Source organism: Plasmodium knowlesi (genome assembly GCF_000006355.2).
Source record: "Plasmodium knowlesi strain H genome assembly, chromosome: 6".
NCBI classification, from domain to species: Eukaryota; Apicomplexa; class Aconoidasida; order Haemosporida; family Plasmodiidae; genus Plasmodium; species Plasmodium knowlesi.
This window is the reverse complement of record NC_011907.2, coordinates 120671-145859: the sequence shown is the minus strand read 5'-3', so window position 1 is coordinate 145859 and position 25189 is coordinate 120671. Positions and strand designations below refer to the sequence as shown.

The following is a 25189-nucleotide window of genomic DNA, read 5'->3' as shown; positions in this document are numbered from 1 at the left end:
TCTTCATCTAACATTTTACCGTATGCATATTTCCATTACATTCCTTTTTTTACAAAAATAAAATACCCCTCCCTTCTGCGCATGCACAAGTTTTGGGATCCTTCGAATCGAGGGGAGTCCTACTTAAACGGGAGCTCACACTAGGGGTCATTTTTTTTTTTTTTTCTGTGCATGTGAAAAAGGGCTTTTCGTTGTGTGTAAGTTGCGCCTTTGTAGGGGATACAACCTTAATTTTTGTGTCATATGTTTTCCCCTTGTTCGCGTGTAGGAACCTGAGTTGTCCGATTTGTCGTACTTCCCCTGTTTTCCCCTCTTTCGATGTTCCAACATGGATAAGCCCAGTGGAATTCTTGCGTACCGTGCACACAGGTCGGTGTCAATACTTACGGAAGGAAGAAGTTCACAGAGAACATTTCATGAGTGTATTTTTCCTTTTTCATTCACCTTAGCTCCATATTTTAACAAACCATTTTGTGAATTATTAAGGCAAGGGATAACATAGGAAGGGTGAGGGCCGGGACGACAGAAAATAATAGTTGAACAGGTTTACATCACAAGTTGTTCATTCCCCCCCCTCCATTTTTGTCATGTGACATTTAACTTTTTAACAAAAAATTTTAAGCGTAGTACCATTTTTAACATTATGCATGCAATGCGAATTTTCCCGTGTGTATATCTCCACCTTCATGCTTGATCTATGTTACACTCGTCGAATTGAGAATTTATTTTATTTAGGTGTACCTTGTGAATTTAGTTAACGAGTTAGCGGCTTAAACTTTTTTTTTTTTTTTTTCCGCAAATTTCCCAAATTTTCCCTTGCCTGTTCAGGTGAAAAGTGCATTTTCGTTGTTCTTTGAATAACAAATCTGTGGCTTGTTGCAAATGGTTGGATGGAAGAGGTTACCTGCATGCGTGTGAGTGTCTCCTTGGAAGGGAAACTTGCAAGCACGTACATGCGTATGTAGGTAGTAACTTGTGTATGCATTCCTTCCCCGTACGATTAACAAGGACCCGCCGACATTATTTGTGCTTAATACGTATGGTGCATGAGACGTAGTTACCGGGTTATGTTCCACAATTTTTATGGAATACAACCCAAGTGCATTTTCCCTCGTGTACACTAAGGTCATCATTCATAGAAGGGGTGCATTCATTTTTCTATTGTTTATTGCTCATTGTTTATATATATTTTTTATCGTGCAATGGATGGCATAAGTTCTTACTCGTGTACTTTGTTGGGACATGCAGGTGCACGCACCACTAGTAATACGTCGGGTTGTGGTTATAATGTCCCTTTTTTTTTTTTTTATATTTTCAAATAATTGATTTGAAAGAAACATTTTTGCGTTAAAAAAATGAACAATTTTTTTTTTTCAAATCCTCTTTGTGACAATGTAAAAAAAGAGAAAAAAAAAAATAATAAGAGAGAGAAGGAACCTTTGATTGTTCTCCACTTAACATTTTATTCTCACCCTTGTGGGATTTCCCGCGCACATGTTGTTATGCTCAAAATTTATTTTGTCGCTTCGAATGAGAGAAGAACTACATAGAGAACACACACAACTGCGCCAACGCACTTATGCGTGGATTTGTGAGCACGTCTCTGGACTTGTGATTACAACTCACACCACAGTGCAAATACAAACGCAGGAATGATTTCCTCTTTTAATCGCATGCATAATAGGTACTTGAATGAATCGACACTTGTACCAAATAGGGGCAGCCACCAGTTGGTGCGCTCATGTACGTATGTATATATGCATGTAAGCTTGTGCACTTTTAACGTGCTATCCCCCCCTAGTGTAGTTATGATAATGCACAACTCGTTTGTACACACATGCATGAGCAATAAGGGAGTCCCCGCATCTCTCCTCTGATATGTAACTCCTGCTTGTATGTGTGAGTACGATGCGACGCATGATGCTTTGTATGTTCTCTTTATTCCTTCACCTTTTCACTTCCAAATGTTGTTCTTTATTCCCTTTGTACTCCTATCCCTTTTCCTCCCCCTTCTTTTTATTTCACCCTTTTTATTTTTCCTTTTTCATTTGCTAACTCACGTTAGAACATCCTTTGGATCTCCTTTCTGACGTTAACAGTTGACTTCACCTTAAAGCAGATCGGAAAGAGTACATTCCCTCCTGCATGTGCATTCATACGTTCACACATACAACATATATTTTGCATAGGGGTAGGAGTGCATTACTGATTGAGCGGGGAAAAAAAAAAAAAATAAAAAGCCACGGGGAGTAATGTTTGCATCTTCCTTACGCGTCAACTTATAATTTTTTCCCTTTTTTTTTCTTTAATGCGTTCATTTTTAATTTTCACACTTATGATATTCATTGCTGTAACTGCCACTTGTGATATTCCTTTTTCCCCTCTGAGAGGAGCACGCATGTATAGGCACCTGTACAACTATAATGCACCACTACGACGTCCATGTACAATCCAAATGCATGTGTGTATTCCCCCAGTTTAATAAACTTTTTAATACGCCTCTGAATTAATGCACATTTTTTTTTTTCTTTTTTGATTTAATCTACGTTACATATTTCCTTGTGCATTTCTTTCTTTTCCCTTGACTCCCCCCTGTGTAATATCGCATGCATATTGTGTTGGCTAAACAATACTCCCATTATTAACACTGCGCATTTTATTAACGGGTTTATTTATTTATTTTATTTATTTATTTTTTTGCAAGTTTAACACATGCGAATCATTTAATTTCTTTAACCTGTGTATAGGTGCGTATGGCCCTGTTTCTTTGTGACCCCAATTTTATTAATACCCTTTTCCACATATGCATAAGTGAGATTCACAGAGATTGCATGCATCCCGTGGAGGAGTAGAAAAATGTGAGAATGGAAGCCTTCTATATGTAGGCTCAAAGTAAAATGTGTTTATATGTACATTTTGTCTCTTTAGATAAATTAGTGCTTTTTCATTTTATGAAGAAACGCCATGTGTAAGAAGAATTACGTAGCTACGGTGCCATAGGGAAGAGAGCACCCCAATTTTTTACGCACCCATCGAGGGTAAACACAAAAGTGCACATCGTTTCCAAGGTGCACTGAGACGATAATTACATTTTTATTTTAATTTTTTTACATTTTTAAAGTTAAATTGAGTGCGAAAATATAGTATCTCGGTACCTACTCTGCTGTTCGTTCTCCCCCTCCCCATGAGTGGGGAATCGAAAACGGCGACCTACCATTGTGGTGCCCTCCATGCATTTATCTGATTACAGTGCTTTCACGTGGAATTTTCTATTATTATGACCGGAGCTTCTACATACCTGCACACATGAGTACACAATTTTCCACAGTAACATCTTTACAACGGCCTTTTTATTGCAACGATTAGGTGTAATACAAAAGGTGTTCTGTGTAAAGCACACCAAATAAGCCGAAAAAAAAAAAAAAAAAAAAGAAGGAAAAATACCTGTACGTACAGGTAAAAAAGTAAAAAAGTAAAAAAGTAAAAAAGCGTATGAACGGTTCATAAGAAAAAAAAAAAAAAAAAAAAAAAAAAAAATTCGAAAAATTGTATTAGCAGAAATTTTCGTAGAAAAGTTGCCTGCGAATGGGGAGGCACCTATACAAAGCGATTGCGCAGAGTGAAGTACGTACACGCACGAAAGCGTGGAAATACGTGTATTTCTGTATCATTATATCGTGTGCATGATTTCGTTTTAAAAGTGTGAACCAGTTTAGCGTGATTTCACAGGTACACATATACATATATATACGTATGTGTGTGTATGTCCTTCGCCAAACAAGAGCTTCTTTCTCAAGTGAACAGTGCAAACGTTTCATCCTACGTTCTTTGCATGACGATTTGAGCACAACGCGCTGTGTTTGCGTCTCTTTTTATTTCTCTCCTTTTCCTGGCTATTTTTTTTTTTTTTTCCTCTTTTATTCATTGTGCATGTTCTTATGCACAAGGTACTCACACACTGTTTAGCAGCGCCCTTGCTAAGGTTGCCTTCCCCCTGCGGCCATTCGACGGGCCCATTTGCCAAACTTTCTTCTTCCAAACCTTGACTTACACACCTAAGCGGTAGAGACAAAATGCATCGATTCAAGTAAGATGAACGGAGGAAAATGAAGAAAAAAAAGAACGATATGGAACTACTGATGTGCTATGCCCCACGGAGACCGTTCTCAGTAATGTAACGGTGCCATGTAGAGCACATGTGCACATCACCCTCTTATTCTACTTTCCTTTCTTCACCTGTTAGGATTTACAAAATTCAGATGTGCAAATATGCACTGATAAATAAGTGTGATCGAGGGGAAAACTGTACCTTTGCGCATGACATCAGCGAACTGAGGATAAAGCCCGACATGAGGAAAACGAAGTTATGTAAAAGTTACATATTAGGTATTCCTCCTTCTTCCGTTCCTTATTTATTATTTTTTTTTTTTTGGTCGGCACACATAAGAAAAGTGTCCCGTTGAATGTTTGGTACGTCTTCTGTTTTTTTTTTTTTTTTTTTTTTTTTTTTTTTTTTTTTTTTTTGGGGAGGGGGGGGTCTCTTTTGAAAGTCGTACAGCTGTGTTAATACATCCATCTATTCATTTATTTCCATCTCCCTGCTTTTAGGAAAATGCACTGATCACAATTGCATTTATGCCCATTCAGTGAACGAGCTGAGGGAGGTCGGGAAGCCAGCAATCTGCCAGCTTCACAGAGAAGGTTCGTCGAGGAACGAGTTTACTCTGTCCTTGTAGTTTGTTCTGTGTGCAAGGGGAAAAAGCAGTGTAGCTTATCCGATCTGAAAGTCGACATATATATATATATATTTTTTGAACTGTTCTTCCTATACAGGTAGATGCATTAAGGGGAACCAGTGCAGATTTGCGCACTCCATAAATGACATAAACACGAAGCTGGTGCAGTTCTATGAGGAGAACATGGACGAGGATGAAATGGAGTTTTCTCACCTGAACAGTTGCATGGATTCGGTGAGCCCGGGGGAATCATCTACACTTAACAGGGGAGGCGGCTTCCGCAGCGGAGAAATGCTACACGTAGCCCGCCAAGAGAAGCGGGGGGAGTGGAAAGTAAGCATAAACTTCAGCGATGGCACTTCCAATTCATCAAGTGGCTCCAACCAACACACGCGGGAAAGCACAAGGACCACCAACAGAAGAACCAACACATCCAAAGGTATGAACAGAGCAAATCTGGTAAAGAACTCCTCATGCAGTTCCTTCATGAACAATAACCTTTCAAATTTGAGCTGTCGAAAGGGAGAAAAAAAGAACGAGGATATTCTAAATGGCAGAAATGGAAAGTATACAAAATTATGTGCAATAAACATGAATATGAAGACCATCCAAGGGGGAGTCTGTCCTTATGATAAGCAATTAGTTAGTTCGGATGATAAGCAGGATTATCTATTAGAAGGAAAATTTAAAAGAATGAATTCTTATCACAATAGACAAGAGCATGATGGGAATGCTTCCACTGAAAGCATGAGACAGAATTTCACGCCCCCCATAAATATGCGCTCCATCATGTGTTCTAATGTGGAAGGAGCGATGGAGAATGGAAACACCAATGGGTTGGTAGATTACAGAATCCCTACCAATGGTGAGGTTTCGGTTAACTGTTGTCTGCCAAGAAACGAGGAAGGCATGAGTGAGGGATCTACGGTAGGATTACGCAACAAACAAGGTGGGAAGAGTATCCGTGGGGCAAATTTTCCACATGGGGAAGGAATTATCGGAGTGCGAGCCTCGGGTAAGAAGGTAATGTGCATCGAAAGTAGCAAATTGAAGGAGGAGAAAAATAAAATGCAGGGCGATGCTGATAGGGGAAATGGATTGATACATAATTCAGAGGGATTCAGGGTTGGGGAGGGTCAGTGGTTGGGGGGGGAAGCGTATGGCATGGAAATGCTTTTCGGGAATTGCGATGTAGGAAGGAGGAGGAACGGTAACGGAAGGAGGGGGAAAGTGGACGGAGGAGACTGTGGCGTCGGTACTTACCCCACGGAGTTGCACCAGAGAAGGATGAATAACGATCCGAGTGGAAATATCCCATACGACAGGAAGATCCCCTATTGTGGGGTGGAGGCGAACCTTTCGAATGAAATGAATAAAGGAAATGAGAAAAATAAGCATGAGGTGAAATCACATGTGGAAAGATATTACGAGTCGGCTTTGGACATAAGTAGGGATGAAAGATGTGCTTTTATGGAGGGTTCAGTTGTTCGGTTCGAACAGACAAGCGAATATGTCTCGAACCTAATGGGTAACCAAAATAGAACATTGGGCGTTAGGGATACTTTTCCTTCTAGTGTAAGGGGAGAATTCTCGGATGAAGCCACAGTGATGAGGAGGGGAAACGAAGAAGGTGATAATGGGGATGGACAGAAGGTGAGGGAGGCTAAGAATGACACCTCTATGTGTTCTTTTGCGAAGGATCTGAGCGGTAGAATGCCTGCGTGTGCGGTCGACCCGTATGTACAAGGGAACAGGAGAGTCCAGCACAAGTTAGCAGTGAAGACAGAAAGAAGGAGCATTGGAACGGGTGGCCACTCACTGAAGGGGTTGGATACTTGTTTGTGTAAGTTGGAAAATGGAAATTCGAATAGTAGTAATGATCAAAATTGTGAGAACCACAGCGATGAGAACCCAAATGGTGCGTCGAAGCAAGGGTCGGCGGAGGGATTGACTCGATACGGTAGTGGTATGCAAGGCGAAAGTAACAGTCAGTACGGAAGTAGCAGTACAGTGGATATGTGCGCGCAGAACGTTGATGAGGTATTTTTCGGGAAGGCTGAGGAGAGCGGGATTGGATCGACTTGTCGACAAAGTGCAGGGGTAATAGACAGTTCGATGGAAAGAGCATCTTTGGGGAGTTATGAAGGGAAAGCCCATGATGGGGCCCATGAGAAGGAGATGCTAAAATATTTTCACGATGTACAGAAGTGGAGGGGATGTTCGATGTTGGATAGGCTGGAGACGGAAGATGGAAAGTTGGAGAGGGGCGTCAGTGACGAGCGTGGTGGGAGATGCATGGACAGTCCAAATGGACTTGGGGATTACACTAGCGTGAAGAACTATTCGAACTTCATGCCATATAAGTTATTTTCCCTCTTTAAGCAAAATCGCCCCCACTTGAAGAGGTTGCCTAATAACTGTGGCGTGAAGAGCGCATCGCACAGGTGTGTTTCCCAAGATGAAGTTTTGCTAGATCGAACGGAGAAGCGCAGTATCAGTATCGATCTCGCCGAGAGGAAGGACCTGGCGAATGCTGTAAGTGTTACGAAACAGAAAGGGGTACTTGATTCCGGTGAGTCAGTTGAAGGGGTGTGCGGGGGGCAAGAGAGAGGGGGTGGCCCTCTTTACTCAGGAGGCAAAAACGGTAGAAACAACAGCAGGAACAGTAGCCTCTACCGCATGAATTTGAGGGTAGATTCCGTTAGGGAGAAGAACTCCGGGAAAAGCGGAAGGAACGAAGTTCGAAGTGGTAACCTAACTGAGGAGGGGGGTGTTGAGGCAGGTGGACCATGCGGAAGAAGTGGCGATGGTGGGAATTTGCATGTAGGTGGGTTGAATACAGTAATTCAGGAACAAGTATTTTGTAGTGGTGAAAGGGGTGTAGACGCCGCGAAGTATGATCTTAGCGGTGGTTCCATCGACGAACGCCGAGGTGAGAAGCACACCGTGAGTAGTTTCACCGCGATGGAGCATAGAAGCAATTTGAGAGAGGAAGGAAAAGTAGGAATGACCACAGGGAGGGGAAAAAATAATAAAACTCTCCATCGGCAGGAAGGAACTAACTCTCCAGTGGTGAATAAGTACCTCGGTGGACGTCACGATTATGTTATCCTTTCGGAGGAAGACAAGCTGATACAAAATGAGCAGCATATGTTGTATAGGTGGTTAGGTCTGTCTTCTTCTTTAAGTGAAAGTTGCCCCATGGGGATGGAGAGTTCTGGAGACAGCCCCCTCCTCCCCCTGGATGATGAAGAATCCTACCTGATAAATTTAGATACGACGGGAGGAATTGAAAATGCCCTATGGAATGAGAAGGATATGGGTTGTTGGTCGAAGAGGATCATCCCAAGGAGAAGCATGGTCTACAATGGAGCAGAATCTGGATTGAAGAACAAAGAGGAAGAGCTTTATCGCTCCAATTTGGATGATATTTCAAATGGATATGAAGAAATTGGAAGTAACAACATATTTATGGGTAACTACAAGTGGGACGATAAGGAAGAAAGACTTGTGAGCACCGATGAGGGTTCTGTCCAGGTAGGCAAGAACATGAAGGCGAAAAAAGGGGAGAGACATTTTCAGAAGAGTGATTTCTATGGTGATTTAACAGAGAGGAACATTTTCTCGAGGCATCATCCTTGTGAAGGGGGGGGTGCGAACATGATAGATGATCTGTCGTGGGGTAATCCCAAGTGGGATGATGAAAAGTGGGACCATGTGAGGTTAAACATGGACGATGTTTCAGCAGGTGGGTGCTCCAATGATCTAGTGGGAACCCGAAGCAAAGGCGAAATGAGCTTTCTGGGAAATCACGCGGACAAGGAGAACAGATCCGACAGGGGAAGAAGTCACGCCAATCACGTAGGTGACGTAGACCACGCATTGACAACAGCCTTCCTCAACTATGGTTTCGAGAACGGAATAGAAGATGACATAGTGCGAAGTTTCTTAGAGGAAAGTAGCTCCCTCGCGTATGATCGCCTGGACAGTTCCTTTTTTTACGATTTCCACGTGGGGGGAAACGGAAGGCCTTATTTGAATCATCAAGGGGATGGTGAGGATAGTGGAGATTGTGTACTGAGCGGAAAGGAGAAAAACTCTGCGTACGACGATGTGAACGGTGCCGCATTTGAGGATGGATCGTTCTGCGTGGACCTGTCAAAGGACATGGATCTTCAATTCTTTAGCCAAGGTGGGTAATGCGCTTCGGCAGAACCATCCAAAGTGTACTGTATTAGTACCTTTTTAAATGGCTCATTGATCCATTTGTGGTCCTTCCCCTTCGCATTAAGGTTCTCCTCAGGAGAACATATGTGGTGGATGAATTGGTCAGAAGGACTGCTATTATGTGGTCGTTGTGAAGAAATGTAGAAAGATTCTTCACGGTTATTGAGGGTGAAAGCATTTTTGCATGACCATTGTGGAGTTACATGAAAGGGGACATGTAACGTATTCTCGTTCCTTATTTTTTTATTGTTTTATTTTTTTATTGTTTTATTTTTTTATTTTTCTATTGTTTTACTGTTTTATTGTTTTATTGTTTTATTGTTTTATTTTATTTTTTATTTTATTTTTTCAATTTGTCTCTGCCTTCATTGCATATGTTTCCAACCTAGCATAGACAGCAATTCGTGGCTCCCCATTGAACCTCTACCTTGCGATAGGGTTTACCTCATGCGGTATTCAAAGGAACAACTTGGTTTTTGCCTTTCCGGATTGGACAGGTGAAGAGAAACTCTGAACACACAAATGGACGTAGATCCCTTTGGAGGGGAAGGAAAACGATTAACAATTTATTTTTGAAAAAAGATCAGGGGGACCCATTCCTTTGATGTTAAGTCGATATTTCACGTTCTTAAGTTACGGAAGGAGGTAGATCCACTTTTACCTTTACCTTTTCGTTTTTTTTTTTTTTTTTTTTTTTTTTTTTTTTTTTTTTTTGTTCTCCCTTTCATTTGTACATGCGTAAATTTGCTGATAATTCCCACTCTTTGGGAGGCACAGGATGATCATCTGACCGTTTCCATATTTGAAGGGGGGGAGGGGTGGATGTCAGCCACACCATGTTAAGTGTATTACAGCAACTGTGAAACGACAAGTGTGCCATCACCAGAGGTGTATGTACACTGAGTGACGAGAGAGACAGTCATTTGGGAAACATACCCATGCGTGAACCAGAGAAGTGATTCTCCCTTCGTTCATCTGTTCAGATATTTGTGTAGTTAATTTGTATGATTAGTTTTTTTTTTTTTTTTTTCTCTCCTGCGTGTGGGAGACAAGTTCCTGTTCAGTGGAAGCCAAGTCAGGCGAAATGGACGCACTTTTTTTTTTCCATTTTTTAAGAACAGAACAATCGGGTGATGGATGGTTGAACGCTCTCAGTGGGAGGATAACTAATTGTTTCATCATGCTTATGTGTTGTTGGAACTACTCCTCTGTAGATACTCTGGAGGGGGTAGCTTCACTTAGGATGGAGACACTATAACACGCAGCTTTCGGAAAAATGGGACTGGGTGGACATTGAATGGATATCCTGCTCCAATGCAGAATGGTGCAGAGTGGAAGGACACGAAAAGAGAGGTATCCCTCTGGGGAAATACATCAAATGATCGTTGCGTGTGGGGTGGTGATAGCGCTGAATGGATGGACCTACTGCTACATGGAGGGGGGGAACGCCGTTTGTATTCGCATGCAGTTGTGGAAGTCTTACCTTGGATAGGATGAGAAAAGGGAAAGGAAAAAAAAAGGAATACGAGAACTAATCCCTCACTTAAAAAATTGTCGCTTTTATTTCCTTCCCACGTGTCGATGGGTACGTTTTGCAAATGGAGTGGCATTTCACCGCTTGTTCATTTGTTCGTTTTTTTTTTTTTTTTTTTTTTTTTTTTTTTTCCTTTGTATTCTCACTGCATGCGTCTTTATTACACTTTTTTTTTTTTTTTTTTTTTTTTTTTTTCCCCTTCTGCGTCCTTTTTTTTTTTTTTTTTTTTTTTTTTTTTTTTTGCACTTGTTGCAATATGAAACGGCAGTTTGCTGTTAGCGCGGGGCTGTCCACTATAACGCGCTCCTAGGTGTAAACTGGTGGGGTGGGAAATTCAAGTTGCCGTTCAAGTCAACGATAACGTGAACAGTGCTATAAAATGAGCGCACTGCAGTGGACTCCACTAGAGTGATTGCGAAGAAAAGATGAAACAAAGCAACACCTTGCTTTAAGAGGAGAAGTGAAGTAATTTTTTTTTTTTTTTTTTTTTTTTTTTTTTTTTTTTTTGTTGCTTCTCGTTAATTGTATTTGTTCTGATTGAGCGTGTCTGGACGCGTTGTATTTTTTTTGTTCGAATTGTTCGCGTCTGAGTTGTCAATTTCTGGCACGTTCGCCGTGTCTGGTGCAGAAGTCGCAGCAAGTGGTGTCCTAACAGACAGACAGACACACACACATGCGTGCTACGGGCATACCGACAAGTCTACCATTAGACACATGTACGGTAGAGGACGATCACGTGCATTTTTTTTTTTTTTTTTTGTTGTTGTTGCTTTTTTCCATCTGGATTAGTTCCTGAGGAACAGTATCGCATGGGTATGCATGAAGGGTGCACCTTTTTTGGGGGGGAACGTAATTCTTTTACTTTACCAAGGGTCGCAGTGTGAGAGGAGCCTTCCCCTCAAACGTGGGCTCACCTGTGTGGTGACAGAATGAGCAACCTGGAGAGGCTGAAACAACGGTTGGAGGAATCACTGGAGAAACACAAAAATAGGTTATTGAAGACACGCTATAAAAAGGCCAATGGGTTCATAGATGAGAATGCGAAGAAGAGTACCAACAACACAGTGGAAGGAACGAACAGGACAGACAAAGGAAAGAATGAGGTAGCAAAAGCGGGAGGAGTAAAGAAGGCAACAACAGGAAGAAATGAACATGGCAACGTATATAGTGGAAATAGTTTGGAAGGTAAATTGAACGGAAGGTTGAGGAGTTCAAGGGTTCCTCAGGTAAGAGGGAGAAAGGAAAACAAGCTAATGCCTAGTCGTCCTTTGAAGGAGAAGCTACAATGTAAAGCAAACTCATCAAGGCGTGTTATACCAGAGAGTCGGAGCAGTGGCTTCGGTGATAGGAAAACAGAGGGGGGTGTAGGAAAGGAGGTAGTTCCCGATACGAGTGAAGGTAACCACGCAATGGAGGAGGAACCCACGCAACTGGACGAGGAACCCCCTGGGGAGGGTGGAAATTTTGATGGAGTCTCCAAAGAAATAAGAGATAACCTAAACGACCTGTTCAGACATTTCATCAACTGCAGGATTAACAACCTGTATGTTATTCATGGCGACCGAGGTAAAATACCTAGGGGAGAGTTTTCAGAAGAAGGCAGAGCGGTCATGATGATTCCGGGGGTAGGGGCAAGCGAGGAGGTACAGGAGGGAGTCATTGGAGATGTGGTTGGTGAAGAGAAGGAATTGGATGTCGCCTTGCCCGACGTTGATGGGGTGGGTCATGAGGAACACACGAGGGGGGAAGAAGAAGAAGGACTGTACAATCGTTTATTTCATGTGAAGGGTGAAGATGTTGCTAGTGGAGTGAGTCGAAAGGGAGAGATACAGAAGGAAACAGAGATAATAGGAGCAAACGTCGGAACGAGGGAAAAGGATGTAAGCATGATGGAGGACGGGAGAGTAAGGCAATCGAGAGAATCAGTCGAAGCAGACATAGGAAGTGGAAGATACAATAGCACATTTATCAAGTTAATGCAAATAAAGAAAAAAATAAAAAAAAAAATTAAAAAATTTGAAGATGAGGAGAAGAAATTTTTCTGTACAGAGGAGAGGACCATGTGCAATTCCGACGTATCAAATGAGGATAGGAATCTACCAGTTAGGGACATCTCGACATTCACAGATGGTAACTCTCCTTCTTCAAAGGAGGGTAATGATTGGGGCGTCGTACAGGTGCATTCTTCTGTAGCTTCTGCTGCGAGCACGAACCAAGAAGTTTCTTCCACAGGGGAGAGTATCGAACTGTTCACGACGCAGAGAAATATATTCGTCTGTAATTACTACACCAAGAATTCTAGAACGAAGAAGGAAAGGAAAGTCCAAGACAGGGTTCAGGTGACAAGGGACAGTGCGAATTTTTTGGGGAGTGCCTTTTCTCTGGAAAACCACTCCACTGTAACGTGCAACGTGGGGGGGAGTCAATTGGAGAAGTACCCATCGGGGGGGTATCCGTTGGAGGAGTATGAGGCGCATTTCAACCCGCCCAAACTGTATGGAAGCCCAACCTATCGGTTGGATCATAAGAGGGGAGAAGGGAAAAGGATAACACATCGAAGAGGCAGTCATGGGGATAGAGTGGGTTACCATGTGATGAGGATCTCGAATGAAGTGGAAGGAGGACGAGGAAAAAGGAGAGATGATCTCGGAAAGACAAAGTATGAACTTAGTTCGTGTCCATCGAGTTCATTTTCATACCAGAACAACCATTTATCTCCCTCCAGAGGGAACCCATTGAAATGTTTGAGGGGCCAGGTTAGGAGAGACCTGACTACACATATGGAAAGAGACGAGAATGACGGATCATATCCTACGGGGGAAAGGCATACCGTGTGGGACAGACGGGACATTGGTGGGGAATCCCATTACCCAAATGAGAGGAGACCCTTCTGTATGGATAAAAGTACCACGCGTGTGCAGGGGAGGAGCAAATGTGAGGTAAAGAGTATCATGCCGTGTGTAGTAAACATGTTGGATGGGCGCTATGATGAGAGGAAGGAGGGGGAGAACCGATTCCCTATTTTGTCTTGGTCTAGTGGACAAGGAGTGCAGACATCGCCATCAGTTCAGTGGGAAAAATGCAACGGCAAATTTAGGGGTGAGTTTAGCAGTGCGTTCAGCGGTGAGAGTGGTGGCCATTGCAGCCGTCCGGGAGATAATCCCCGTGGAAAGGTACCCCTGAAGGGAGAAAGGGAGAACCCCGGTGGAATTTCCCCCCACTTAACTCCAAGTGATCATCAGTCCTGTGAGGAACGAACCAAATGCTACATATGCTCATTCCCTATCCGAAACAATGAAGAGGAATTCATTTTAAAAAAAAAAAAAAGGGACTACGACATGGGGTGTATACAGAAGGGAGAGACATACAAGCTATACAAGCAGAAGGAATACACATCGAAAAACTGTTTGAGGAGAGATGATTCGTTGTATCGTCGAAACGAATGTGAAGTGAGTAATATGCCCCAAGAGGATATGCTTATTCATGGTGGAAGCGCAAATAGTGAGAGAGGGAGATTCCGCTGCAGACAGACAATTCATGGAGATTCTGGGAAGTACTCATATATGGCTGATCAGGAGGGGGAGGAAAAAAAAATGGAGAGTGGAGAAAGGTACATAGAGATAAAACACAGAGGAGTGGGGGTTCGCCGAATTGAAGATAACGGACATGGACATGGTACTAATTTTAGATACCACTCAGTGAGGGAGAAAGATAAGGAAGACGAACAACCGGATGAAGCCTCCTTCGTCATCGGTTCGAGTGGTCCCACATATGGATGTAATTTGGAGGAAGAGGGAAGTGATAAAAGGGAGGAAGTTATTTTGGATGGGGGAGAAGGTTTCTCATTACAGAGAGGTATCCAAGAGGGAGGGTTGCAAAGGAACATTCCCACGTGTGGAATGAAGAGGAACGATAGATTGAGCAACAAAAAAGGGATGAGTGATTGTAGAAACCATCCGGTCAGGGTTGCTCTAAATGAAAGGAGCTGTGTTAGGGAGGAGACATTCACTCCAGGGGTAGCTCCTCGTGATGTGGACCATTTAAGCGAGACATACAACACGTGGGTGTATAAAGAAAGGTTGTCTGCTTCCGCCGAACGGGATGGGGTTAGCATAGGAAGTGTTGTCGTCAATGAAAGCACGGGAGAGGGAAAACCCAAGACACTCTTCTGGAAGATCAGCGAAGGGGACACGTTCAACATTCCCGTCGAGGGGAACAACGCGAAGGTTCTCCATGTAGGAAGGGTTGGAGGAGAGAGGCCCGCAGAAAGAAACCATGGATTTGACACAGAGGAGGGAAAAAACAGAAGGCGTGCCGCGTCGAATGGTGCCATATTGAAAAAGGTTCTGAGAATGAAGATGGAGGCTATGCAAAAGGAAAAGAGAAACATGGGGGAAGAGGAAGAGTCAAGGAAGTTAGAACCATCGGCGGGTCTGGCGCAGGCTGAATATAGCACACCAAACATACCAAATGAAGAGAAGAATCGACTTAAAGAATATGAAAGAGGAGAGAGACACACACATGGGGAGATGAAACAGAAGAAGAGTGGGGATGGTGAAAGATGGGTGTACGACAAATTGTCTGGACATATAGGGGTACCAGATGTAGGGGGATCTACTCGCAGTAGAAGTACCCTCAATAGAGGTACCGTCAAAGGAAGTGCATGCAACAGTGACCCCCCCAATAGGCTTCCCCCAGATAATAGCGTGGAGAGAAGCATCCCTCGTGAGATGGCGCCCGGTGTGGACAGTCTCCACGTGGAGGACTGCTCCGTTAGAAGTGTATCAACTCTGGAAAGGATACCTTTGTCGAGGAAGACCCAGAGGAAGTACTCCCCGACAAGCGGACTGACTAGAAACGTACCTGTTAGAGTGAAGAAAATGGACACGCTAGGACCAGAGAACAAGAACGATGGGGACAAGATGGAAATGCAACGCTTTAACGAATCATTCTACTGCAACATACAACGGATCAGGAGTAACGATGTGTATCCGAATTCAGAGGAACCAATTAGTACATCCCAGAAGAAGAGGTTAATGAAGGCCTATCTTGAGGATCTCAGGAAGAAGGAAAAGAAAGAGGTATTCAATTATAAACTGAAATATAATATTGAGTTCTTTAAATTCGCTCAGTTCATATGTCAGGACAAGAACTTCTGCAAGAACTACTTGGGACAGATGGGAAGTAACATGGATGCCAATGGGGACGATATAGACCGAGTCGCCTTTTCTATCGTGAAGCTGTTTAATGCACGGTGAGAACAGAGGAAGTACAGTCTTTATTTCTATTCACATGTTTGGGATGTATAAGCCCTTTTTTTCTGTATTATTTGTTTTGCACGTTCGCCCATTTTTATTTTTCTCTGCTTCGCGATGGGTCTCTTTTTTAGTGAGATGGGCCAGGCATAAAAAAAAAAAAAAAAAAACTGTTTTCACTGTGTCCAACACGCGACTTCAATTGTTGATACCGAAGTGTTCATCGAACCGGTAGTGGTGGAGAGAAGTTACGGGCAGATAGCGACTCCACATTGAGGTAACAGCGTGCCCATGTAAGCAATTTAACCAGGTTGCATATAGCACCCATGGGGAAACGAATTCTATTCTGAAAACCGATATACACAGACGACACACAGTCACATTCAAAGTTAAAACAACGACACGGTACTTATTAGAACACATGTGCATGTATCCCTGTTCATTTTCGGGGGTACTCTCATTTCGGACCAGAGCATTCGGAAGGGGAAGTAAAAAAAAAAAAAAAAAAAAAAAAAAAATGACCTGTTCAGGCAAAAAAAAAAAAAAAAAAAAAAAAAAAAAAAAAAGCTAGTCCCATTTTTCGTAAAAAAAAAATGACCAATTAACAATTATATTAAAAAATGGGGAAGCTAAAAATCCTCGTGTGGCTTCGGAAAATAGGCATCCTCATGAGGAGAAGAAGAGAAGAAGCAATTATTCCTTCCCCTCCTGGTTGATGTGAATTCATAACTCCTCGTCCCATTGCAATATAGGCTGTGGCTTGGGAATAATGGTGAAGGGTTTATGTGGAGGGGGAAAAAGTTTGTTGAGGGCGACAAAGCGGTCGGAATCACAACAGCGGACGGGTAGCATGGGCTCGAAGTATCCCATTTCGCTCCAAATCCTCATCTCGTCAAGGAAGAAGGGGCCCTGTGGGTAATGTGTGTAACATATGTGTTAGATATGATGTGCATTACATACGATATATGTGTCCATGTGTGTGCGCATGTTGGTGTTCATGTGTGTGCGCATGTTGGTGTTCATGTGTGTGCGCATGTTGGTGTTCATGTGTGTGCGCATGTTGGTGTTCATGTGTGTGCGCATGTTGGTGTCCATGTGTGTGCGCATGTTGGTGTTCATATGTGTGAAAGGACAGGGTATGTAAATATATGCCCCTGTCCGTGGTGGTCGCCTCTGTAGTTACGTGTGCAGACACGTTAAGGCACTCATGTTCGCGCGGCACACTCATGGGTTGTTGAACCTCTCTTCGCAGTACCTGCACCACTCCTTTGGGGTCCACGTACTGCCAACACTTATCTCGCAAGGCATCCGGACGTTTGGCTTCCTCCATCTCGAAAAGGTTCTGCGTTGCGTTTTTCTTTTCACCTGAACTGTTCATACTTTTACTGGTGCTACTGGTTTTGTATATATTGGGAATTTTACATACCATTTGTGATGGCTGTGAGGGTTGTGCCTGTTGCGAGGGAAGGTAGACATGTGGAGGATGCGATGCGTTAGGGCGCATCTCCCCACTTGCCGATGTCCTTTGGTCATTCAAGGTGCCATCCACTGGGCCACCACCTGATCCGCCAATTGTTGCTCTCCCGTTGGTCTGTTCACTTTCCTTCTGGGAGATGTCCTCCTTCGAGCTGATCATAACCCTGCTAGGGTACATGTTGGTGCTCTTCACAAAAGAGTTGTAGTCGCTAAAGTGCATGTACTCTTTGGGGGAAGAGTATTGTTGATGTTGTTTGTTTGCATGTGTGTCCTGTTTCATCGTCTCGCTCATCGGGGTGATTATCATATCGACTGGAGCTTTTACGCCATCACTGTGGTTTAACGAATTCGACTGGTGTTTTCCTTGGCTAGTGAAATTGTTTTTGTCTGCTTGGGCATTTTGGTAATAGTAATTTATGTGGTCCGGCGAGGGAGAGACCATCTGCTGATGTTGCCCTTGTTGCGACTGATGATCCTCCTTGGCACCCGCTTGCATCATGTTCTTTATCCTTTGAGTTATGTCCTCATCTTGGGTGGCGTACTTCCCCCCCTGGGCACCCTGGTTGACTTTACGCATCATAGAGTTGGCGTCCATGTGTTCTTCCCTTCGTTGAGCGGCGGTGCGGAGGCTACTGAGTAGGCTGCTCTGCAGATTGTTCTGCAGATTGTTCTGCACACCAGCCTGTATCTCCATTTGCTTTTTCCTTCTCAGAAGCTCGAGCAGGTTGTACTTGCCTGCTACGCCTGACATGCCCTTGACGCTATCGAGGTCCTGCGCGGCGTCCTCATTCCCTGCCTTGTTCAGTAGAGATTTGTTGATCCTGTTGAGGAGGGGGGACGGGCATGCGTCACTGCCATTACCGCTGTGATCTGTGTGGGCACGCCCATCGCGGGAGACCATTTCCACACTTTGTGCTTCCCTACAGTATATGCCCCCCCTGCCGATGGACTCATATGTTTCTCCTTTTCCAACTGGCTTCTTCTTGTTATCTGCTTGCTCTTCCGAATAGGTTACTTCAACTGAAGAAACCGTTCCAGAATCATTGTTCCCGCTACTCCGGTGGAGGAAAACTTTGGCCTGCTCATCTTTATGCATACCAACTGTTCTTGTAACATAATTTCTTTGGAATTCAGGGAGATTTATTTTGTTCTGCTTCATATTCTGTTCGTCGTACTTTCCTTCAGTTTGTCTGCTCTGTTCACTCATCTTTTGCATGAGTAGCTTGTGTTGAAATTCCATGGGGGGTATGGTCTTCCTAATGTTGGAGTAACTGGCTGGGTATGCTCCCACATAATCTCTGCTAAAGCCACTCGTGAAGCCGCCCGTTAAGCCGCCCGTTAAGCCACCCGTTAAGCCTCCCGTTAAGCCAGTTGTGTATTCCCCTGCATTACTGAGGGGCACTGTGGACGCTTGTACTTCCTCCCCTCTGCCACTGACCATGCCAGGGTGCTGATGGGAACCCCTGAGGGAAGGAGAAGAAGACACAGGTCGCTGCTCCTCCCCATTCGTTGTGACGTACCTGTGCACAATCCTTTCGATGTTACAAATGAAGTGCACAATGGGTTCCTTATCCGCGTGATCACGCATAATTTTCTCCTTCTTCTGTTGGTACAGGTTATCGTACTGTTTCAAAATAACCGTAAACTGTTGGATGAGACTTTCGTATTTTTTTCTGTTTTTCTGAAATGTCTCCTTAACCAAATCGTTAGCATAATCCAGCAGATTTTTCATTTCCTTCACTTTGGCAATAATTTTTTTCTCCTTCGCTATCATTTCCGTGCTGTTCATTCCTCCACTTCTAGACGAATCATATGCTTGTATTTTAAAAATAATCCAATACAACTTTAACTGAATGAGCTGTACATTAAGAGAGTGGTAACACTTTAGCAGTTCACATAGGTCTAAGTTGGATAGATGCGACTTTACATTTGCTGGAATGGAGTTTTCTCTTGCATTGGGTGGTACCATCGTCATCCTCATCACCCTGTTGTTATCACTGTGTTGTTCCAGTTGTTCTTGCAGCCCGTCTTGATGTTGTTGTTGGTCGTGCTCTTCCTTCTGATTCATTCTCATGATCATGGCTGCGGTTACATCTTTCCTGTGAATTTCTTTTCCACCTTGGGTGTAAAAACCACCACTGCTAGTGTTTCCACGCCCATAGTTGGCATCATTTCCTTCCTCCCCTCCCATATGTTCATTCGAGGGGGCCATTATTCTCAGGTCTACATATTCTCTCTTGAAGCTCATTCCGTTTTGATGATCCTTTGGTATTTCTTCCATTATGTTCCTTTGTGGAGCTGACACGGAGGAGTTCACATTCTGTGCACTCGTGAGGGTATGCCCAATGGAGGCATTCAACATGGGGTCAGCACCACGACCAATACTACTACTACTACCATTACCATTACTGGCGTGTTGATGCTTTGGAAGAATATTAACGGTGGCGTGAGGTAACACCCTTTTAAACAAAGTTAGTAAATCTTCATTCGACTTTTTACTCTCCGGGGAATCACCACGAAGGTTACTTTTCGTTTGTTCATTCTCATCATTACTGGCGTTCACTTGGTTAGAGGAAGCATGGTTAATAGGTCCATCGCTGCTTTCTCCATCGGGAAATGCAGAAGAGTAAAAGGATTTTCCTTCATTCTTGGACATGTATAGATGACCGCTCCGGTTCATACTTCCTTTCGTAATATCACTGTAACTCTGTTGTTGGAATGCACTTGAATACATTCCTCCATTTAATATGTTGTCATTTGGTGATGATCCGTCTGTTCGTTCAGGGTGTTGACTACCTCCATGAATCGTTTGCTTCACTCCCGATAGATGATTAAACAGGGCTGAGTTATCACTCTGCATGGGTACTTCCTTCGGAAGGGTATTAAAATGGGCGTGTTGAAATGGGAAAGACGAGGTCTCGCCATTTTTTGGGAGACCACACATTTTTCCAGGGTGTGTGTCCTTGTTCACCTCCGTTTGGGTGTTACTTCCTTCATCCTCATGATCCACCATGGGGAGACCATTACTGTTACGTGAGGTGTCATATTTTTTAATAAAATTTTGTGCATTCGTGCCGGTTGCCGTCACTGCTACATTGCACGGAGCGGTTTCATTACGTTCATTCGTGTTGTTACCGTTTGGGGATGCGGCCACCTCTGACCCCCGATCCTGCCTACCGCTTGTCGCGTCAGCCTTGTACTTCATTATTCTAGACAAGAAGCTTGTGATTTTGTTGCTGCTTTGGGGTGCGCTCTTGGAAGTATCTGAGGAAGGAGCCATCATGGTCTGCGTTGGTGTAGCCATCTTATCTTCTCCAATGTTGGCATTATCATTGCCTCCAGCGGAGGTTTCGTTTTTCTTTTTTTTATTTGTCTTTTCCTTTTTTTTCTTCTTATCCTGCTCTGGGTCCTTCTCACCGGTCGGGCTAACATCCCGCGCCTGCTTTTCCTGTGGATCACTTTTCTTCATTTCGAACTTTGCGATCCCCATTATTTCTCCTTTGTTGATATTCCTTTCCGGCTCGTTCCAATTTCCTGGGGGACCACCGTTAGGACCATAGTTGCTTGTGACAAATCCACCCGGAGGAATGCCCACCTCAATGTTACTTCTGTTCATGTAGTAAAGTAGGCTAGTCGCATCCTGAACATTGTGACTTGGGTGAGGAGCAAGCCAACTGTTGACCGCGACCTGTTTAGTGGCATCGCTACTTTGGTGCGCATCGCTCTGAATCTTCTGAATTATTTTCTCCTTTTCTTTTTTTTTTTTCTTCGATTTCTTTTTATCATCTGTCGTTCTGACATCTGTACCGTTGGCGCTATCTGCGGAGGGAATGCCTTGCGTGGGGTAGTCTTCCTTACGTCCATCCCCCATGCCACCCGCAACCTTGTCTCTCCTCAGAATGTCATCACCGCTACCATTGACGGTGTACGCATCGCCGTACTTCTTTTCCATGTACAGGTATCCTCCCTGGTCTTGCTTTTCCTCGGGATATTTTCCCACGCTCACATTACCAAAACTCGCCACGCTGCCAATGTTGCTGGCGTTGCCAAAATTGTTAACACCGTTCAGGGCGATGCCCCCCGCAACGCCCGTGGGGGGTATCGGCAAACTTGCCGCTGCCGAGACGGTTTTGTTTCTCCAGTCGACATCCCAGTCGTAAGCATTACCCCCCCCCTTCTCCGCCTTCTTCTTCCTGCCGATTGTCGCGGGCACTCCTTGCGCACTGTTGGGAGAAGGCGAAGGGGGAGGCACAACAGCCTTGCCCATTTTAGCCCTGTCCTTCTCACCTGCTTCACCCGCTCCCTTGTTTTTTTTTGAGATCCCTTCGTCCATTGCGTCAGAGGCGCTTCCGCTGATGGCGACGCCCCCGGGAGGGGTAACTAGTCCGCTTAGAGAACCGCTCAGAGAACCGATCCCGCTTCCACCGCCCACAACACCTGCTGAGCCACTACCCAACGCGTTATCCACGTTCATATACTTAATCTTATACACACTGCGCTTGTTGTCCTTGAGGTTGGCTTGCGGTTTGGGTGGTTCTGTGAGCATTCCAGGCGGGGCCCTCTTCCACTGCACGTCATAGAGCTCATTAAAGTTGTAACTATTAACAAGATTCCCCTCGTACGTATATATCTTAAAGGTATTTTCAACCTTCATTCTGGGGTAGGTAGATGCTGTCATGAAGAGGGTACCATCTGCAGACCAGTCACAGAGCACTGTACATGGTTCCCTGTATTGTTTTATTAGAATAACCGAATCGTCTTTCTCTTTAAAGTAGAAGCAAATATCCCCTGCTAGATTACCAAACCCCCCAAGCGCAATCATATTTCCAAAGGGGCACCACTTAATGGTGTTTTTATACTGCGACGATATTTTCAACTTCACATTTAAATTATGATCGTACAGAAAAATGGCATTATCAGATTTTCCTTCAATTAGAAGAAAATGATCGCTTGTTTGGTTCCACTTGACATCCTGTGCTACGTTTTCGTTAATTTTTCGCATGCCCATATGTGTTGCACTGAGGGAGAAGTAGTAGCAATTGCTTACGTAGCCATAAGATTTGTTTGTCGTGTCGTTTGTATAGACCATGAGGATAACGTGTTTGCCACTCACTGACCACATGCAGTTCAGGTTGTCTAGGTTATCAAAACGTTTTTGGATGAGGAGATCCAAAGAGACGTTTTTTCTGAAATGATCGTTTTCCCATTCGTTTCTTTCCGTCGTGTTATCACCTACTGTTGAAATGGGTGATATTTCCTCCTTCTTTGGATGACCCGCCATGGGAGGGTTCTTTTCCTTCCCAAAATGGACGCCTTCCACATCGTTCAGAGAGGAAGACAATCCATCTATCTTATACACATATACATCACCTAAGAAATTATGCTTCGTATGGACGATGAAGAACCTTGCGTCGTTCTCTCCAACATAGGGTGACACATACATAGCTATGACATTAGGGTGATGCCATGTGAAGAGATAATTTATCGGGATATCTGTATTTACCAGATTGTGGAGCACCGCCCCGTTCGTCTGAATCAACTGCAGAGTATCATACACATAGAGGTTGGATTTTTTCTCCAGAAAAAAATATCTGTCCTCGGGGGTGAAGTGGATAATAGGCCAATTGCTGCATATTTTTTTTCGAATTTTGAAGGAGCACAACACTTTGGTATGTTGCACACTAAATAGAAGTAGATTCCCTATAGAGACGAAATTTTTCTCCTCAAAGGGAAAGAAGAAAACAACAAATTTATTTGCTGGTGACCACTGTACATGCTTTATTAGCTTTACATTTTCATCGGTGAAGAGTTCCTTATATCTGCTTTGGCAGGTTATTTTATTTACTCTTATGTTTTGTCTGTCGGTATAATTCGTTATGAGAAGCAAGCCTTCCACGGAGTGCAGGATGAGGAAGGAGTTTCCATCACACGACCATATGGCATCGTGTATGCACCCGTCGTACTCGAAGGTCACTTTGCCGGTATACTCGTTCTTTTCGTTTCGGGTGAAGGTGTACAGCTTGATGCCGCTCTTGGATCTTATCAGCAGCTCGTTCATCTTGATATATTGTACGTTTGTCGGGTTGGTTGTCGGGTTGACTGTCGGGTTGGTTGTCGGGTTGACTGTCGAGTTGACTGTCCAGTTGACTGTCCAGTTGTCCGCTTCGTCCTCTTATGCGTGGCCTCTTTCCTGACTAATCATACACTCGCACCAAGCTGTAATCTTCCCGACAGACGGCCCTGTAACGAAGACGGCCCTGTAACGAACGATCAAGGGTACCTACGTGCAGGGGTACTTTTTCTCTATATCTATACAAGTCCCAAATGTTAAAGGGACACCAAGATCAAACTTGACATGTGAGCAGGCGCTCCCAGTGTGGGCTTCCACCACCCCCCCCTGTTGTTCCTTTACGTTTATTTCACCACGCTGAAACGTGCGAAATATTCCACCTTCCTTCAGAGAGGGTCTAAAAAAAATTCGCACGTTTCAGCGTGAAGAACCGATGGGGTCAAATTAGGGGAGATAATATTTTGGATAACCTGAGATATTGCTTCTTCCTTGGGTGTGTTAATTTTGTGCACTGATGGATATTCGTGGTGGCAGAGGTGCGCAGGGAAAAGTGCAGAATATCCCAAATGTAGAAAATGAAGTGCCAATTGACAACTTTGCCAATTGACAACTGACAAATTGCCGCTTGTTAAAAGGGCAGTTGGTTATGCAAGGCGATGTGAACAAAACATGTACTCACATTTTTGTTCTGCACGTGCATTTTGGGGGTGCAGCTGTGGCTGCGCAAAGGAATAATCATACAAGAGGTAGGTGGTGGTTCTGAGGAGGGGCAGGGGCGTCAACATGTTCGCACACGCCGAGCATACATGAGTAGAAACGTACGTTCTTAGAAACGTATGTGCGGAGAGGCATGCTTTTCTTCAGCGACGCCTGCTCTCGCTCAGTCCTGTCACTGCAGTGCGCACGACTTTAGCCTGCCACGACTCGTCACCACGACATTTGGTTGGTACATGGGACGCTTCGCTTGACGCTGTGTAGGGCGATCCGCTTGGTAACCCGTACATACGCGTATGCATATCCCCATACACTCACACGACTGGCATAGCTTCTTTGCTACCAAGTCACACGCTCGTGCACCTGCAATATGTACACGTTCTGTGACACAAACCAAAAGCGATAAACTAGCAAACGAACAGAACTTCACAAGAAAAAGAAAAAAAAAAAAAAAAAAAATCAAATTCCATCAAAAAGAATTTCCAGTACATCAAGGGAAAAAACATATACTACCCATATGTAAGTATAAAACGCAATAATTATATACATAACGAAAAGGAAAAAAAAAAATATATATATATATATATAATTATTATAAAATAAAATAATAATTTTATGACCTGACAAAAGTTGGGAAAAAAAAAAAAAAAAAAAAAATATGACCCGTTCAGAAAAAAAAAAGGAAAAATATTATTACCTGTTCAGGCAAAAAAAAAAAAAAAAAAAAAAAAAAAAAAAACGAATCCCTCGTTGAGAGTATCACTCTGTCACAGCGCCATCCTGGTAGCAGTTATATGAAACGGGGAGAAGGTGTTACATTGCGGGACGTGACACAGAGATATTTTTATATTGTATATGTCACCCGAACACAGGTGTTAATTATATATATATATATATATATATTTTTTTTTTTTTTTTTTTTCTCCAGCCCCAGGAGTTGTGCATTGATATACCTTGTGCAGAAAACAGGTTATCAGCCAAACACTCATGCGTTGCACCTGTAGAAAGTGCGCAGAGAGAACCCTTATCATCTCAGAGGGGGGAGTAACGGAAAAAGTATGCCTTCACATAGGATGCATGTATTTTTCACACGCGCATAAATTTTTTGGTGTTCTCACGAGGGGGTACCCAATCGAGGTAGCTGAAGAAGAAGGGTTACGCCAACTCGGGACACCAA

At 43.6% G+C, this 25189-nt stretch overlaps 3 protein-coding genes across 3 annotated transcripts; 2 read left to right on the top strand and 1 right to left on the bottom strand.

Annotated features, from left to right (window-relative positions):
* Window positions 1–4073: 4073 nt before the first annotated feature.
* On the top strand, window positions 4074–8936 carry PKNH_0603500 (zinc finger protein, putative; the record flags this gene model as incomplete). The annotated part of the gene is made up of 4 exons (XM_002261671.2): window positions 4074–4087; window positions 4244–4386; window positions 4609–4701; window positions 4834–8936. The coding sequence occupies 4 exons, from the start codon at window positions 4074–4076 to the stop codon at window positions 8934–8936; spliced, it is 4353 nt and encodes a 1450-aa protein (XP_002261707.2).
* Window positions 8937–11426: 2490 nt separating this feature from the next.
* Window positions 11427–15755, top strand: PKNH_0603400 (conserved Plasmodium protein, unknown function; the record flags this gene model as incomplete). The annotated part of the gene is made up of 1 exon (XM_002261670.1): window positions 11427–15755. One exon carries the CDS (start codon window positions 11427–11429, stop codon window positions 15753–15755), a length of 4329 nt encoding a protein of 1442 aa, XP_002261706.1.
* A 720-nt stretch (window positions 15756–16475) lies between these two features.
* PKNH_0603300 (uncharacterized protein) lies at window positions 16476–23286 on the bottom strand (the record flags this gene model as incomplete). Its single annotated transcript, XM_002261669.1, has 2 exons — window positions 16476–16661; window positions 17008–23286. The coding sequence occupies 2 exons, from the start codon at window positions 23284–23286 to the stop codon at window positions 16476–16478; spliced, it is 6465 nt and encodes a 2154-aa protein (XP_002261705.1).
* Window positions 23287–25189: the final 1903 nt, after the last annotated feature.